Source organism: Chrysemys picta, chromosome 12 (genome assembly GCF_011386835.1).
Source record: "Chrysemys picta bellii isolate R12L10 chromosome 12, ASM1138683v2, whole genome shotgun sequence".
In the NCBI taxonomy this organism is placed as follows: Eukaryota; Metazoa; Chordata; order Testudines; family Emydidae; genus Chrysemys; species Chrysemys picta.
This window is the reverse complement of record NC_088802.1, coordinates 1,214,917-1,229,413: the sequence shown is the minus strand read 5'-3', so window position 1 is coordinate 1,229,413 and position 14,497 is coordinate 1,214,917. Positions and strand designations below refer to the sequence as shown.

The 14,497-nt window shown below is 64.1% G+C and overlaps 1 protein-coding gene and 1 pseudogene across 1 annotated transcript; one reads left to right on the top strand and one right to left on the bottom strand.

The window, feature by feature from the left end:
* Positions 1-230: 230 nt before the first annotated feature.
* LOC101935635 (zinc finger protein 345-like) lies at positions 231-6,615 on the bottom strand. The gene is made up of 7 exons (XM_065563854.1): positions 6,553-6,615; positions 5,875-6,093; positions 4,782-5,022; positions 4,142-4,732; positions 3,434-3,698; positions 3,081-3,343; positions 231-2,758 (listed from the first exon to the last, which is right to left on the bottom strand). Exons 1-7 carry the CDS (start codon positions 6,613-6,615, stop codon positions 2,733-2,735), a joined length of 1,668 nt encoding a protein of 555 aa, XP_065419926.1. The 3' UTR covers positions 231-2,732.
* A 2,066-nt stretch (positions 6,616-8,681) lies between these two features.
* LOC135974830 (class I histocompatibility antigen, F10 alpha chain-like) overlaps positions 8,682-14,497 on the top strand; it is a 15,929-nt pseudogene continuing 10,113 nt past the window's right edge.

The following is a 14,497-nucleotide window of genomic DNA, read 5'->3' as shown; positions in this document are numbered from 1 at the left end:
GACAGGCCCCTGCCCCATTCCCCGCCCCCCTGAGCCAGCCAGTCCCTGCCCTGGGGCCGGGTGGGAGCCGGCGCCCCCTAGAGGGGACAGGCCCCTGCCCCATTCCCCGCCCCCCTGAGCCAGCCAGTCCCTGCCCTGGGGCCGGGTGGGAGCCGGCGCCCCCTAGAGGGGACAGGCCCCTGCCCCAGGCAGGCTCCATGTTCACCAGTCAGGAGTCCGGACTCCGGAGCTGAATTCTGCACATCACATTTATTTACACAAGGGGGGAAATCAACAGAATCCCCCCCCTCTGCTGGAAACCCCCTTTGCGTGGACTCCCCGGTGGGGAACGAGCCGCCGTGGGGCTGGGCCCGAATCGCCACACAGGGGCCTGTGCACACTCAGCCGCTCTCTGTGAATCATTGGGCACAGCCGAGCGCTGACCGGCCCCCGCCCCACACCCCGGGACCTCCCCCGCGTCACCCCAGGGGAACAGGGAAGCCGTGTGTTCCTGCCACTTCCCGTCCGCTGGGTGCCCCACGCAGTGGGGCAGGAGGAGATCCCCCCCCCCCTCGCTGGGACAGGCGCAGGCTCTGTGCAGACTCAAGCAGTGTCACTGCGTCTGGCACACTCAGGGCAGCCGCCCCCTCGCGGCACCGGGTTCAGGCTCCGCCCCCTCGCGGCACCGGGTTCAGGCTCTCGGCACACTCAGGGCAGCCGCCCCTCGCGGCACCGGGTTCAGGCTCCCGGCACACTCAGGGCAGCCGCCCCTCGCGGCACCAGGTTCAGGCTCTCGGCACACTCAGGGCAGCCGCCCCTCGCGGCACCAGGTTCAGGCTCTCGGCACACTCAGGGCAGCCGCCCCTCGCGGCACCGGGTTCAGGCTCCCAGCACACTCAGGGCAGCCGCCCCTCGCGGCACCAGGTTCAGGCTCTCGGCACACTCAGGGCCGCCGCCCCTCGCGGCACCGGGTTCAGGCTCTCGGCACACTCAGGGCCGCCGCCCCCTCGCGGCACCGGGTTCAGGCTCTCGGCACACTCAGGGCCGCCGCCCCCTCGCGGCACCGGGTTCAGGCTCTCGGCACACTCAGGGCAGCCGCCCCTCGCGGCACCAGGTTCAGGCTCTCGGCACACTCAGGGTAGCCGCCCCCTCGCGGCACCGGGTTCAGGCTCTCGGCACACTCAGGGCAGCCGCCCCCTCGCGGCACCGGGTTCAGGCTCTCGGCACACTCAGGGCAGCTGCCCCTCGCGGCACCGGGTTCAGGCTCTCGGCACATTCAGGCAGGTGGCAGGGTCACGTTTTGGTGCATTTCTCCACATCCAAGAGAGCTGACAGCATTTGTTAAATGCAAGCTGAGACTCTGCTGTAATACCCTGACTCTGGGAGCAGGGCCCTGCCCTGGGCCTGTAGCGCCCACGTCCGCCTCCAGCCTGGAGCCTATGACCTCTAAAAGCAGCCCTAGCCAGCCAAGGCAAAACTGGGGGGCAGCCCCCACAGGGACAAAGCCCGGGGTCAGGTCCTCAGGGAAATCAGTGCCAAGAGCCAGGATTGGAGAATGTAAAACAGAGCCAGGGAGAGAACCCAGGAGTCCTGGCTCCCAGCCTCCCGCCCCTGGCTCTAACCCACCAGCCCACACTCCCGTCACAGAGCTGTGGGGGGGCGTGTCTCAGGGCTACCTCTCCTGGGCATGCGCCCTCTGATGTGGCTGTGGGGCAGTACATGGCACCCCCCAGGGCTCCGCCAGCTCACAGCAGCTGCTCCCGGGTGTGCATAGAGGTGGGTAGTGTGGTGGGAGCCGGGGAGTAGGGCCGGGGATCTCTCCGGCTCACAGCGGCCGCTCCCAGGCGTGCACAGAGGTGGGCGGTCGGGTAGGACCAGGGGGGCAGGGCCGGGGGTCTCCGGCTCACAGTGGCTGCTCCCGGGCGTGCACAGTAGGACCAGGGGGGCAGGGCCGGGGGTCTCCGGCTCACAGTGGCTGCTCCCGGGCGTGCACAGAGGCGGGCGGTGCAGTGGGAGCCAGGGGGCAGGGCCGGACCAGGCGTGCACAGTAGGACCAGGGGGGCAGGGCCGGAGGTCTTTCCGGCCCACAGCGGCCGCTCCCAGGTGTGCACAGTAGGACCAGGGGGCAGGGCCGGGGGTCTCCGGCTCACAGCGGCCGCTCCCGGGCGTGCACAGAGGCGGGCGGTCGGGTAGGACCAGGGGGGCAGGGCCGGGGATCTCTCCGGCTCACAGCGGCCGCTCCCAGGCGTGCACAGAGGTGGGCGGTCGGGTAGGACCAGGAGGCAGGGCCGGGGGTCTCCGGCTCACAGCGGCCGCTCCCGGGCGTGCACAGTAGGACCGGGGAGCAGGGCCGGGGGTCTCCGGCTCACAGCGGCCGCTCCCGGGCGTGCATAGAGGTGGGTAGTATGGTGGGAGCCGGGGAGTAGAGCCGGGGATCTCTCCGGCTCACAGCGGCCGCTCCCAGGCGTGCACAGAGGCGGGCGGTGCAGTGGGAGCCAGGGGGCAGGGCCGGACCAGGCGTGCACAGTAGGACCGGGGGGTAGGGCCGGAGGTCTCCGGCTCACAGCGGCCGCTCCCGGGTGTGCACAGTAGGACCGGGGATCTCTCCGGCTCACAGCGGCTGCTCCCGGGCGTGCATAGAGGTGGGTAGCGTGGTGAGAGCCGGGGAGTAGGGCCGGGGATCTCTCTGGCTCACAGCGGCCGCTCCCGGGCGTGCACAGTAGGACCGGGGGGCAGGGCCGGGGGTCTCCGGCTCACAGCGGCCGCTCCCGGGCGTGCATAGAGGTGGGTAGTATGGTGGGAGCCGGGGAGTAGAGCCGGGGATCTCTCCGGCTCACAGCGGCCGCTCCCAGGCGTGCACAGAGGCGGGCGGTGCAGTGAGCCGGGGCAGGGCCGGACCAGGCGTGCACAGTAGGACCGGGGGGTAGGGCCGGAGGTCTCGCGCTCACAGCGGCCGCTCCCGGGTGTGCACAGTAGGACCGGGGATCTCTCCGGCTCACAGCGGCTGCTCCCGGGCGTGCATAGAGGTGGGTAGCGTGGTGAGAGCCGGGGAGCAGGGCCGGGGATCTCTCCGGCTCACAGCGGCCGCTCCCGGGCGTGCACCCGCAGGTGGGCGGTGAGGTGGGAGCTGTGGCGGAAGCGCTTGCAGCAGGCCGGGCAGGCGAAGGGCCGCTCGCCCGTGTGGATGCGCTGGTGCCCGGTGAGGGTCGAGCCCTTGCTGAAGGCCTTGCCGCACTGGGCGCAGGCGAAGGGGCGCTCGCCGGTGTGGGTGCGCTGGTGCTGCAGCAGGTCGGAGCTCTGGCCGAAGCTCTTGCCGCACTGGGGGCAGGGGTAGGGGCGCTCGCCGCGGTGCAGCCGCCCGGTGCGTCAGCAGGTTGGAGCTGCGGCTGAAGCCGCGCCCGCACTCGGCGCAGACGTAGGGCTTCTCGCCCGTGTGCACCCGCCGGTGGGCCACCAGGTCCGAGGCCTGGCTGAAGCGGCGCGGGCAGTCGGGGGCAGCGGTGGGGGCGCTCGCCCGTTGTGGATGCGCTGGTGCTTGACCAGCACAGAGGTGTCGCCGAAGCGCTTGCCGCACTCGGGGCAGGGGTAGGGGCGCTCGCCCGTGTGCAGCCGCCGGTGCGTCCGCAGGTTGGAGCCCCGCAGGAAGCCGCCGCCCGCACTCCGGGCACCGGAACGGCTTGTCGCCCGCGTGGATCCGCTGGTGGGCCACCAGGTTGGAGCTGCGGGAGAACCGCTTCCCGCACACCAGGCACGGGTAGGGGCGCTCGCCCGGCTGGGGGGCGGGGGGACGAGCTGGGGGGCCGTGCTGGGGGGCAGGATCTGACCCATGACCCATAGTGCCAGGCTGGGGGGCCGGGCCCTGATCTATGGTGCCCTGACTCAGGGGGTTCTGCTGGGGGGCAGGATCTGACCTGTGACCCACAGGGGGCTGGCTGGGGAGACCCTGGTCGGAGGCAGGATCAGACCCATGACCCGTGGGGGGCTGCTGGGGGGCAGGATCTGACCTGTGACCCACGGGGGGCTGGCTGGGGAAACCCTGGTCGGAGGTAGGATCAGACCCATGACCCATGGGGGGCTGCTGGGGGGCAGGATCTGAGCTGTGACCCAGGGGGCCATGCTGGGTGAGGGGTATCCTGGCCAGAGAGGGGCTCTGAGCCGTTACCCAGGGGGCTCTGCTGGGTGAGGGTGTCCTGGCCAGAGAGGGGCTCTGAGCCGTTACCCAGGGGGCTCTGCTGGGTGAGGGTGTCCTGGCCAGAGAGGGGCTCTGAGCCGTTACCCAGGGGGCCATGCTGGGGCGGGGGGCAGGAGCCCTGATTCAGGGGGCCCGGCTGGGGGGCGGGCTCTGCCTCCTGCCGCCCGCCCTGCCCGGCGCCCTCGGGCCCGTGGCCCCGCCGGTGGCGCGCCAGGGTGGAGCTGCGGGCGAAGCTGGCCCCGCAGCGCTGGCAGCGGTAGGGCCGCTCGCCGGTGTGGCTGCGCTGGTGGTTGACCAGGGTGGAGGCCAGGTTGAAGCCGGCGCCGCACTGGGCGCAGCGGAAGGGCCGCTCCCCGGTGTGGGCGCGCTGGTGCTGCACCAGGTCGGAGCTGCGCCGGAAGCCCTTGCCGCAGTCGGGGCAGGCGAAGGGGCGCTCGCCCGTGTGCCGGCTCCGGTGGGCGGCCAGCCCCGACTGCACTGCGAAGGCCTCCCCGCACTGCCCGCAGCGGTAGGGGCCCGCTCGCCGGTGTGCAGGCGCCGGTGCTTGGCCAGCGAGGAGCTCTGGGAGAAGGTGCGGCCGCAGTGCCCGCAGCGGTAGGGGGGCGCTCGCCGGTGTGCAGGCGCCGGTGCCGCTGCAGCGTGGAGCTGGCGCGGAAGCTGCGCCCGCACACGGAGCAGTCGTAGGGCTTCTCGCCCGTGTGGGTGCGCCGGTGCGCCAGGAAGTTGGAGCTGGCGCTGAAGGCCCGGCCGCAGTCGGAGCAGACGTAGGGCCGCTCGCCCGTGTGGATGCGCAGGTGCTGCGTCAGGTGGGAGCTCTGCCCGAAGGCCCGGCCGCACTCGGGGCAGGCGTACTGCCGTCCGGGGGCCAGGGGCCCGGGGAGCTCTCGCTGGGGCGCCGATCCCCGGCTGGGGAGCCGGGACAGAGCCACGGGGCGTCCCTGCCACGCGGATTGTGGATTCATTCAGTCCCTCGCCTCCCCGTGGGGAGCCGGGACAGAGCCACGGGGCGTCCCCACCGCCCGGATCGTGGATTCGTTCAGCCCCTCACCTGCCCCGTGGGGAGCTGGGACAGAGCCGCGGGGCGTCCCCGCCGCCTGGATCGTGGATTCATTCAGTCCCTCGCCTGCCCCGTGGGGAGCTGGTACAGAGCCGCGGGGCGTCCCCGCCGCCTGGATCATGGATTCGTTCAGTCCCTCGTCTGCCCCGCAGGGAGCCGGGGACAGAGCTGTGGGGCGTCCCCGCCGCCTGGATCGTGGATTCGTTCATCCCCTCGTCGCCTGCCCTGCGGGGAGCCGGGGACAGAGCTGTGGGGCGTCCCCACCGCCCGGATCGTGGATTCGTTCATCCCCTCGTCGCCTGCCCTGCGGGGAGCCGGGACAGAGCTGTGGGGCGTCCCCACCGCCCGGATCGTGGATTCGTTCAGCCCCTCGCCTGCCCCGTGGGGAGCCGGGACAGAGCTGTGGGGCGTCCCCGCCGCCTGGATCGTGGATTCATTCAGTCCCTCGTCTGCCCCGCGGGGAGCCAGGACAGAGCTGTGGGGCGTCCCCACCGCCCGGATCATGGATTCGTTCATCCCCTCGTCGCCTGCCCTGTGGGGAGCTGGGACAGAGCTGTGGGGGCGTCCCCACTGCCTGGATCGTGGATTCATTCAGCCCCTCGCCTGCCCCGCGGGGAGCCAGGACAGAGCCACGGGGCATCCCCACCGCCTGGATCGTGGATTCGTTCAGCTCCTCGCTCACCCCGCGGGGAGCCGGGTCTGCGTCTCTCTCCCCAGCAGCGTTTTCCCGCTGGCTCTCGCGGGCACCCGGGCTGGGCGGATCACTCTCCTGGGGCTGTCCCGGTACGATCCTGAGTGGGTCCCGCTCGCACGTGCCTTTCCGGCTGGGGATCCCCCTCCTCAGCCTCGCTTGCCGGCCCATCACCTGCGGGGGAAGGATCGTGGTCAGTGTTCTCACGGGGCGGAAAATCACCCCCACCCCCTGCAGGGTTTATTAACCGCTGAGCTGTATTTTCATTCTGCTTGGGGGTTTATCGTACAGCCACAGGGTAACCCCGGGCTTACGGCCCTGCCGTGCGCTCTGCACAGCCTCCGCGTTTCCAGTCCTCTCATTTACTCCCTACTGGGCTGTCGTTTTTCTCCATATTTCATGGTTGCCCCAGGGGAGATGGGTATTTCCCTTCTCCGGTGAAGTAAAGTTCTCAGCTCAGTCCCAGGTCTGTCTGTGAACCGCCTGGAGCCCCCATGGGACAGAGAGAGGGATTCAGACCCGAGCCGTCCCTGCTTGGAAAAGGGAACAAACCAGAGAGATCAAAGCAGGAATTATCCCCTCGCCGTGGGGAATCGGGGCCTGGTCGGGGAGGACCCTGAGCCAGGAACCCACGCAGGTTTCCACCGCTAGCATCTGAAACAGCTCGCTGTGCTGCCTTCCTGAGCCTGCAGACATGGATCCGGGGCCTCTGCTGCTGCTCAGCGCCTCCCAAGGGGGCAAAGTGAAAGTGACCAGAGCAGTGAGTTTCAGAGCTGCCGGCAGGCTGACCCCATCCAGGCTGGTTTCTCTCGGCTGCTTCTGGGCAAGCTCTGAGCAGCAGCCGAGGCAGCCCGGGGCTGGCGGGGGCAGAGGGACAGAGTAAGACCTAGAAAGTGGGACAGACGGACGCGGGGGCGTAGTCAGGGCCCAGCCTGGGCTGTCTGTGGGGCCTGATCCCAGCACTTCTGGGCCTGGAAACAGCATCCAGGGACAGACAGACACAGAGGTCTATGGACGGACAGACCGGCAGGCATCCAGGGATGGAGACAGACTCTACAAGTCGCTAGGAACACACACAAAATGGAGGTTGTAAAACCACGACACGCGGCGGGGGCTGGGGCAGCCCCTGGAAGGCCTGTAAAGCCCCTTCTGTTACTGCCCAGGATGTAAAGACCCCAGGAAGCCAGGGGTGAATTTCTGAGCCGGTTTAAGTGATTCCTCACCTTGTGCGGGCATCACTCGGGGTCTCCTCAGCGCCCCGGGGACCCGGGACCCCCGGCTCTGCCCCTCGCTCCATCCGGGAGAGCGCGTCCGGTCCGGGGATCAGAAATCCTGCTCGGGGACGGGGGACAGGCGAGATCAGGACGTGCGACGCACCAGGAGAATATCTGCTACCGGGAATGTCCCACGGTTTGAACCCAGCCCCGGCCTGCTCCGGGGGACATGGCCTGACCCGGGGGGCACGGAGGGGGCAGGACACTGGGCAGAGGATGGGCCCGTGGGGCTGACCAGGGGGGCAGGGAGGGGACAGGACACTGGGCAGGATGGGCCCGTTGGGCTGACCCAGGGGGGTAGGGAGGGGGCAGGATACTGGGCGGGATGGGCCTGTGGGGCTGACTCGGGGGTCAGGGAGGGGGCAGGACACTGGGTGGGATGGGCCTGTGGGGCTGACTCGGGGGTCAGGGAGGGGTCAAGATACCGGGCGGGATGGGCCTGTGGGGCTGACCACAGCCCCTGGGGTCTCTGTCCCCACTGCAGACACCGAGGGCGGTGGGGGGACGGGTGGGGGGCTCTGGGAGGGCGGGGGGACTGTGGGATGTTCAGATCTTAGTCACCCCCCTGCTCCTGCCCCATGGCTGCGCCCTCCCCCCCCCGCACTGCCCCCCATCCCCTCCTGCCCTCCCCCCGCCCGCGGTCCCGCAGCGCCCCCGGCCCGGCCCCTCCCGCACCTGCCGGCCCCGGCGCAGCAGCTCCCTCCCGCCGGCGGAGCTCGGCGCTGCGCGGCCCCGGCTCCGGCTCCAGCCCAGCGCGGCCCCCGGGCTCCCCCCGCCCGGGCCGGGAGCATCAGCGGGGCCGGGCGCGGATGCAGCCGCGGCGCTGACCCAGGAAGCCCAACCCCCGGGGGGGCGGGGAGAGCGGCCCGGGATGGGGGGGGGGGGGGGAGCCCATGGACCCGCCCCCGGACCCGCCTCTGCCGGCGCGGGGGGGGGCCCGGCTGGGAGCGACACGCTCCGGGCAGGGCAGAAAATGCTGCTGCTGGGTTCAGACCCGCCCCCCCAGGGGGAAATCAGCCCCCCCCCCCCCGCAATGGGGGTCAGCCCCCCCCCCCCCCCCCCCCCAGCGATGGGCTCAGGCTCCCGGCACACTCAGGCAGGGTCCCTGTGTCGGTCACATTGGGGGCAGCCCCCCCCCCCCCCCCCCAGCGACAGGCTCAGCCCCCCCCATGACAGCCTCAGCCCCCCCCAGTGACAGCCTCAGCGCCCCCCCCCCCCCAGTGACAGGCTCAGCCCCCCCCCAGTGACAGGCTCAGCCCCCCCCCCCCGCCCCCCGCAGCAAGGGGCTCAGGCTCCCGGCACACTCAGGCAGCGGCGGTCATGCCAGGGGCTCTGGGGCGAGCCGTCCTGGTGCGTTTTCTACTAACCAGCCGCGGGTGTGAAAGCCCCAGAGAGCTCAGCGCTCGTGTGCGGCCCCGGGACAGGCCGCTCGCCGGGACAGGGAAGCCTGGCTTTAGGCCGATTCCCCCGAATCCCCGGAATCGGGCCATGCGGGTAAGAGGGCCCTGCGCCCTAGGCTCACCCAGCAGCGGTCCGCTCCACGGCATTTTGGCGGGGGGGAGGGGGTCCTGCTCCAGGGTCTTCGGTGGCATTTCGGCCGCGGGGGGTCCTTCAGTGCCGCGGAAGACACGGCGCGGACCCCCCACCGCCGAAGTGCCACCAAAGACCTGGACCGCCGCCAGGTATTCGAATCGGGCCCCGCAAGTCCTAAAGCCGGCCCTGCAAACCAGCCGCGATGCCGCGGGCAGCTCCCCCGGCTGAGAGGGGACGCGGCCTTGTCCTTACAGAGGGGAGGTGGGGCCTGACCTCGAGTTACCACCCAGCGTGCAATCCCAGTGAAGACAAGGCCGCCGGGCACCAGGCACAGAGTGGACGCGCATGCTTATGTGTGCACGCACACATACCCAGGCACGCACACTCGTCCATGCACGAGCACACACACCCATGCACACACACACACGCCGATCGGTGGGTCACACAAGCAAAATGTGCGAACAGTGACCGATGTGGGACGTGGCTTTTGGCCAAGATGCACCCCACCCCCCCGCCCTGGCCAGGAACAGTCCTTTGAACCCCACGCAGGTGTTTGCTGTGTCCCAAGCCCCGTGGGCTGCGAGTCGCGGGCCCCTGGCCAGTCTGTCCTGGCGTGCCAGGCACATCGCAGAGCACCATCCGTCCCCTCCTGCTTGCCAAGCACAGCAGGCTGAGTTCTTGCTGCCCCAGAGGAGCTGACGCCCACCTCTCCCTAGGGACCCACTGGGAAACCCACTGCTCTTTAAAATGCTCCTATGGGTTCAAAGGGTCCCTTGAGCTCCCACCACTGCCCAGGGGTTTCCGTCAGCCAGGTCTCGTCCTCGGCGCGACAGAGACACCTGCCGGTAACCACAATGAACGCCGAAGGTTCACAGCGGTTCGTCCAGGACTGGCCACCTGTGTCACCAACCTGCGGCCCCTTCCCTCTGTCCAGGCTCTGCGGCTGCCACTGTCCGGCCCCCTTCCCTCCATCCCACGGCCCAGTGGGGCTGTTGTCACGGGGGGGGGGAACCTCAGGGGGACTGCGCCCCCGCTGTGGGGGCAACCGTCTGCTCACTCGCTCTGGGCTGGAGGAAATAGGGGACGCTGAGGGGGGCAGGGCCCAACGCCCAGACCTGCCCTGATCCCAGGAATGGGCTTTAGAGAAGAGCCGGACCCCTGAGGGATGAATCTGGGGCGAAAAGCAGCTTCCGCTCTGGGGCAGAACTGGGAAAGGAAGCAGAGCAAATCAGGGATGTCTCCCCAAAGAGTGACCAGGTGTCCCCACCCCATAGAACTGCCGCCCCCTACATGGGGGCTAAACTGTGACCGATAACAATCCTGTGTGACCACAGCCCTGGCACTTGTGAGCAACCCTACAATAACAAACCCACGTGATCACGGCCCTGGCACTTGTGAGCAACCCTACGATAACAAACCCACGTGATCACGGCCCTGGCACTTGTGAGCAACCCTACGATAACAAACCCACGTGATCACGGCCCTGGCACTTGTGAGCAACCCTACGATAACAAACCCACGTGATCACGGCCCTGGCACTTGTGAGCAACCGTACGATAACAAACCCACGTGATCACGGCCCTGGCACTTGTGAGCAACCCTACGATAAACAAACCCACGTGATCACGCCCTGGCACTTGTGAGCAACCCTACGATAACAAACCCACGTGACCACGGCCCTGGCACTTGTGAGCAACCGTACGATAACAAACCCACGTGATCACGGCCCTGGCACTTGTGAGCAACCCTACCATAACAAACCCACGTGATCACGGCCCTGGCACTTGTGAGCAACCCTACCATAACAAACCCACGTGATCACGGGCCCTGGCACTTGTGAGCAACCCTACCCATAACAAACCCACGTGATCACGGCCCTGGCACTTGTGAGCAACCTACCATAACAAACCCACGTGATCACGGCCCTGGCACTTGTGAGCAACCCTACCATAACAAACCTACGTGATCACGGCCCTGGCACTTGTGAGCAACCCTACGATAACAAACCCACGTGATCACGGCCCTGGCACTTGTGAGCAACCCTATCATAACAAACCCATGTGATCACGGCCCTGGCACTTGTGAGCAACCCTACAATAACAAACCCACGTGATCACGGCCCTGGCACTTGTGAGCAACCCTATCATAACAAACCCACGTGATCACGGCCCCTGGCACACATGAGAACTGAAGAGCATAGGAACGGCCCTACTGGGTCAGACCAAGGGTCCATCCAGCCCAGTGTCTGCCAACAGCGGCCAACACCAGGTGTCCCTGAGGGCATGAACAGAGCAGGGAATCATCAAGTGATCCAGCCCCTGTCGCCCATTCCCACCTTCTCCCAAACAGAGGCGAGGGACACCATCCCCACACATCCTGGCTAATAGCCACTGATGGACCAATCCTCCAGGAACTGATCTAGTTCTTTTTTGAACCCATTTACAGTCTTGGCTTCACAACATCCCCTGGCTCTAGGCACCAGCAAAGCAAGCGGGTGCTTGGGGCGGCACATTTGCAGGGGCGGCATTCGACCATCCTTTTTATTTATGTATTTTATTTTGCTGGGGGGCTGGCCACAGCGCCCCATAACACTCACTTCCTCCCCTCCCACAACCCTGCAGAACTGCAGCCGCCGAGCCGCAGCGGGGACCCAGCCTGGGAGCTGAGAGCCCATGGGGGGGCCTGGGAGCTGCAGTTCCTTCGTTAGCTCCCGCCTATAGTGCCAGCCCTGGAGCAGGGAAGGAACTACATTTCCCAGCATTCCCTCGCCCGCTATCAACGGGGGAGGGAGGGAGGGAGCGGAGACCCCATGCGCTGCACCCTGCTGTGAATGGAGAGCTGGCTGGTAGAGCGGGGGGGGCCCGGGAACGGGGGACAAGTGTGCCCAGGGCAGGCGGGTTTGCCCCAGCTCTCCCCTTCAGAAGACAGCCCCAGATAGGGTGACCAGCCGTCCCGACCGGTCTGTGGGCGGGACGCAGTTTGTCCCGATACCAGCCGGACGCACCGGGCTGTTGTGTGTTGCTCAGACAGCAGGACTCTGCTGGCGGCACCCCCTCCCCCCCCCCCCCCCCATGTGTCCCGATAGTTTCTTCCCTGCATCTGGTCACCCTACCCCCAAAGAAGGAATTGGGGGGGACTAAATGGACAGTGGGGGGATGTAAAAGAAGGTACTAACCGTGATTCCCCCAAGTGACAGTGACCCCCTCATCATTTGTCCCCCACACTTTAAAATCCAACAGTTTCACCAAGTACAAAAATCTCTTGGGTCTTCTGTTTAAAACGTGTAAGCTCCTGTCTGTAGAAACCATTGATTGTATCTGTCCTGTGAAAGATACTTTATCACTGTGTAAAACTTACAAACAAGTTAACTGACTTTGTTCTTGAAGTAAATGATACAATGCAAACAAACACTATAAGCTGTTAAGTGACTTTCACTTCATTCAATGGCTCCTAGGACAGACCCCCACCCTCTGGGATTAAAGGGCCGGGAGTCTCAAATGAATTAGCACACACCCCGAAAGTGGTGGAGACAGTAAATTAAAATATGGTTAAGGGATGGAATGTATGCTGATGAATGCTTGATATACATGGATGGTTAGGGAGGTGCCAGCCTAGAAAGGGAGTATCCATCGGCCGAAGAATGTGTCAAGTGGATGACCAGAAACCCCCGGAGGGTAAACTGGGACCCACCCCATCACCTGGAAGGATGAAACACAAACTTTGGACAGTTTGGAGCCACCAGGAATGTGCCACTTTGGACAGGAATGTGCCATCTGCTGATTGAGTCAGCAACAGCAGGATGAAACAGCTCCCGTAGACTAACATAGGAACTAATTCCTATAAGAATGGACTCTAAAGACTGAGGACTTTGAGTCTCTGGTTCTGCTGCCAACTTCCAGGAGCATCAGGTGCACCTGACACAGACTCGGCTCCATCCTCATGACCAAGATACCTGGCCAGTAACTTGGCATGAGCAACTTCTAGGCTGGTGACTATAACACCTATACAGAACTTGAATGAATGATTGTGGGAATGAACCTCTCTCTCTCTCTCTCTCTCTCTCTCTCTCTCTCTCTCTCTCTCTCTATATATATATATATATATGTGTGTGTGTGTGTGTGCATGTATAAGAAATAAGTAGTCAAACAACGTTGTTTACTTTTATCTTTTGCTTTATCGTTACATTTGCAATAAATGTGGCATCTTTGCCTATCCCTCTTAATAAGATCCTGCTGGTTTTTATTCTGTTGGTATAACACACTTGCACCTCTCTATCTGAAGCCTAGCAAGGCAGGTACGTGGATCCCACTAGAATTTAAAATGAAAACTAAGGGAGGGGAGGCTGTGGACCTGGGCAGCTTTAGATACAGTACTGGGCATGTAGGAGGATTTCCATTTCTGAGCCATGGAAGCAGAAATTGACGTTTCCTTTCCAGATTTCGCTAATATTCAGAAAGGGAATCTAGCACCTGCCTTCCAGATTTGAACACCTCAAAATTCAGGAGTGCTCAAGCTCCATTTGGAAGACAGTGATATCGCATTGGCAAATTCCCCATAGAAAACAAAGAGTGGAACAAAAGAATAATAAAGGCACCTCAACTTTTCCTCATTTCTGTAGGACAGTCTTATAATCTGCATCCAGATATCCTCCAATCACACAAGCTGAAAATGGTTCCACTTTACTGCAGTTCTGTAACCATATGGGAACCAATCCTGTGTTCTGTGCACATCCAAAATTCCTGCTGAATGACCCGCCCTGGGAGTGAGTTACCAGTGACCCAGGGCTGGGGCAGCAGGGGGGTGCGGGGTGGGGGGAGGGCACTGGTGGGGGGGAAGGGGGGAGCCCAGAGCAGGGGCGGCAGGGGGGTGCGGAGGGGAGCCTAGGGCTGGGGCGGCAGGAGGGTGCAGTGGGGGGGAGAGCCCAGGGCTGGGGTGGGGGGCAGCCAACATTTTTTTTTGCTTGGGGCAGCAAAAAACCTAGAGCTGGCCCTGGCAAGGAGTTCCACAGGTTGGCAGTGCGTTGTGTGAAGAAATCCTTCCTATTGTTTGTGTTAAACCTGCTGCCGATTAATTTCATTGGGTGACCCCTAGTTCTTGTTTTGTGAGAAGTAAATAACACTTCCATATACACTGTCTCCACACCAGTCAAGATTTTATAGACCTCAATCATATCTCCCCTTAGCCGTCTCTTTTCCAAGTTGAAACGCCCCAGGCTTTTCAATCTCTCCTCATACGGAAGCCGTTCATGCCCCTCATCATTTCACTTGCTCTTTTCTGAACCTTTTCCAATTCTAATGTATCTTTGGTGAGATGAGGTGACCAGATCTGAACGCAGGATTCAAGCTGTGGGCGCACCATGGATATAGATACAGGAAATATGATATTTTCTGTCTTGTTATCTATCCCTTTCTTAATGATTCCCAGCATTCTGTTAGCTTTTTGGCTGCCGCTGCACATTGAGTGGATGTTTTCAGAGAAATATCCACAATGACTCCAAGATCTCTCTCTTGTGCAGTAACAGCTAATTTAGACCCCATCATTTGATATGGATAGTTGGGGTTGTCTTCCAATGTGCACATTACTTTGCATTTATCAACACTGAATTTCATCTGCCGTTTGTTGCCCAGTCACCCAGTTTTGAGAGATCTCTTTGTAACTCTTTGCAGTCTGCTTTGGATTTAACTATCTTGAGTAGTTTTGTATCATCTGCAAATTTTGCCACCTCACTGTTTACCCCTTTTTCCAGATCATTTATGAATATGTTGAACAGG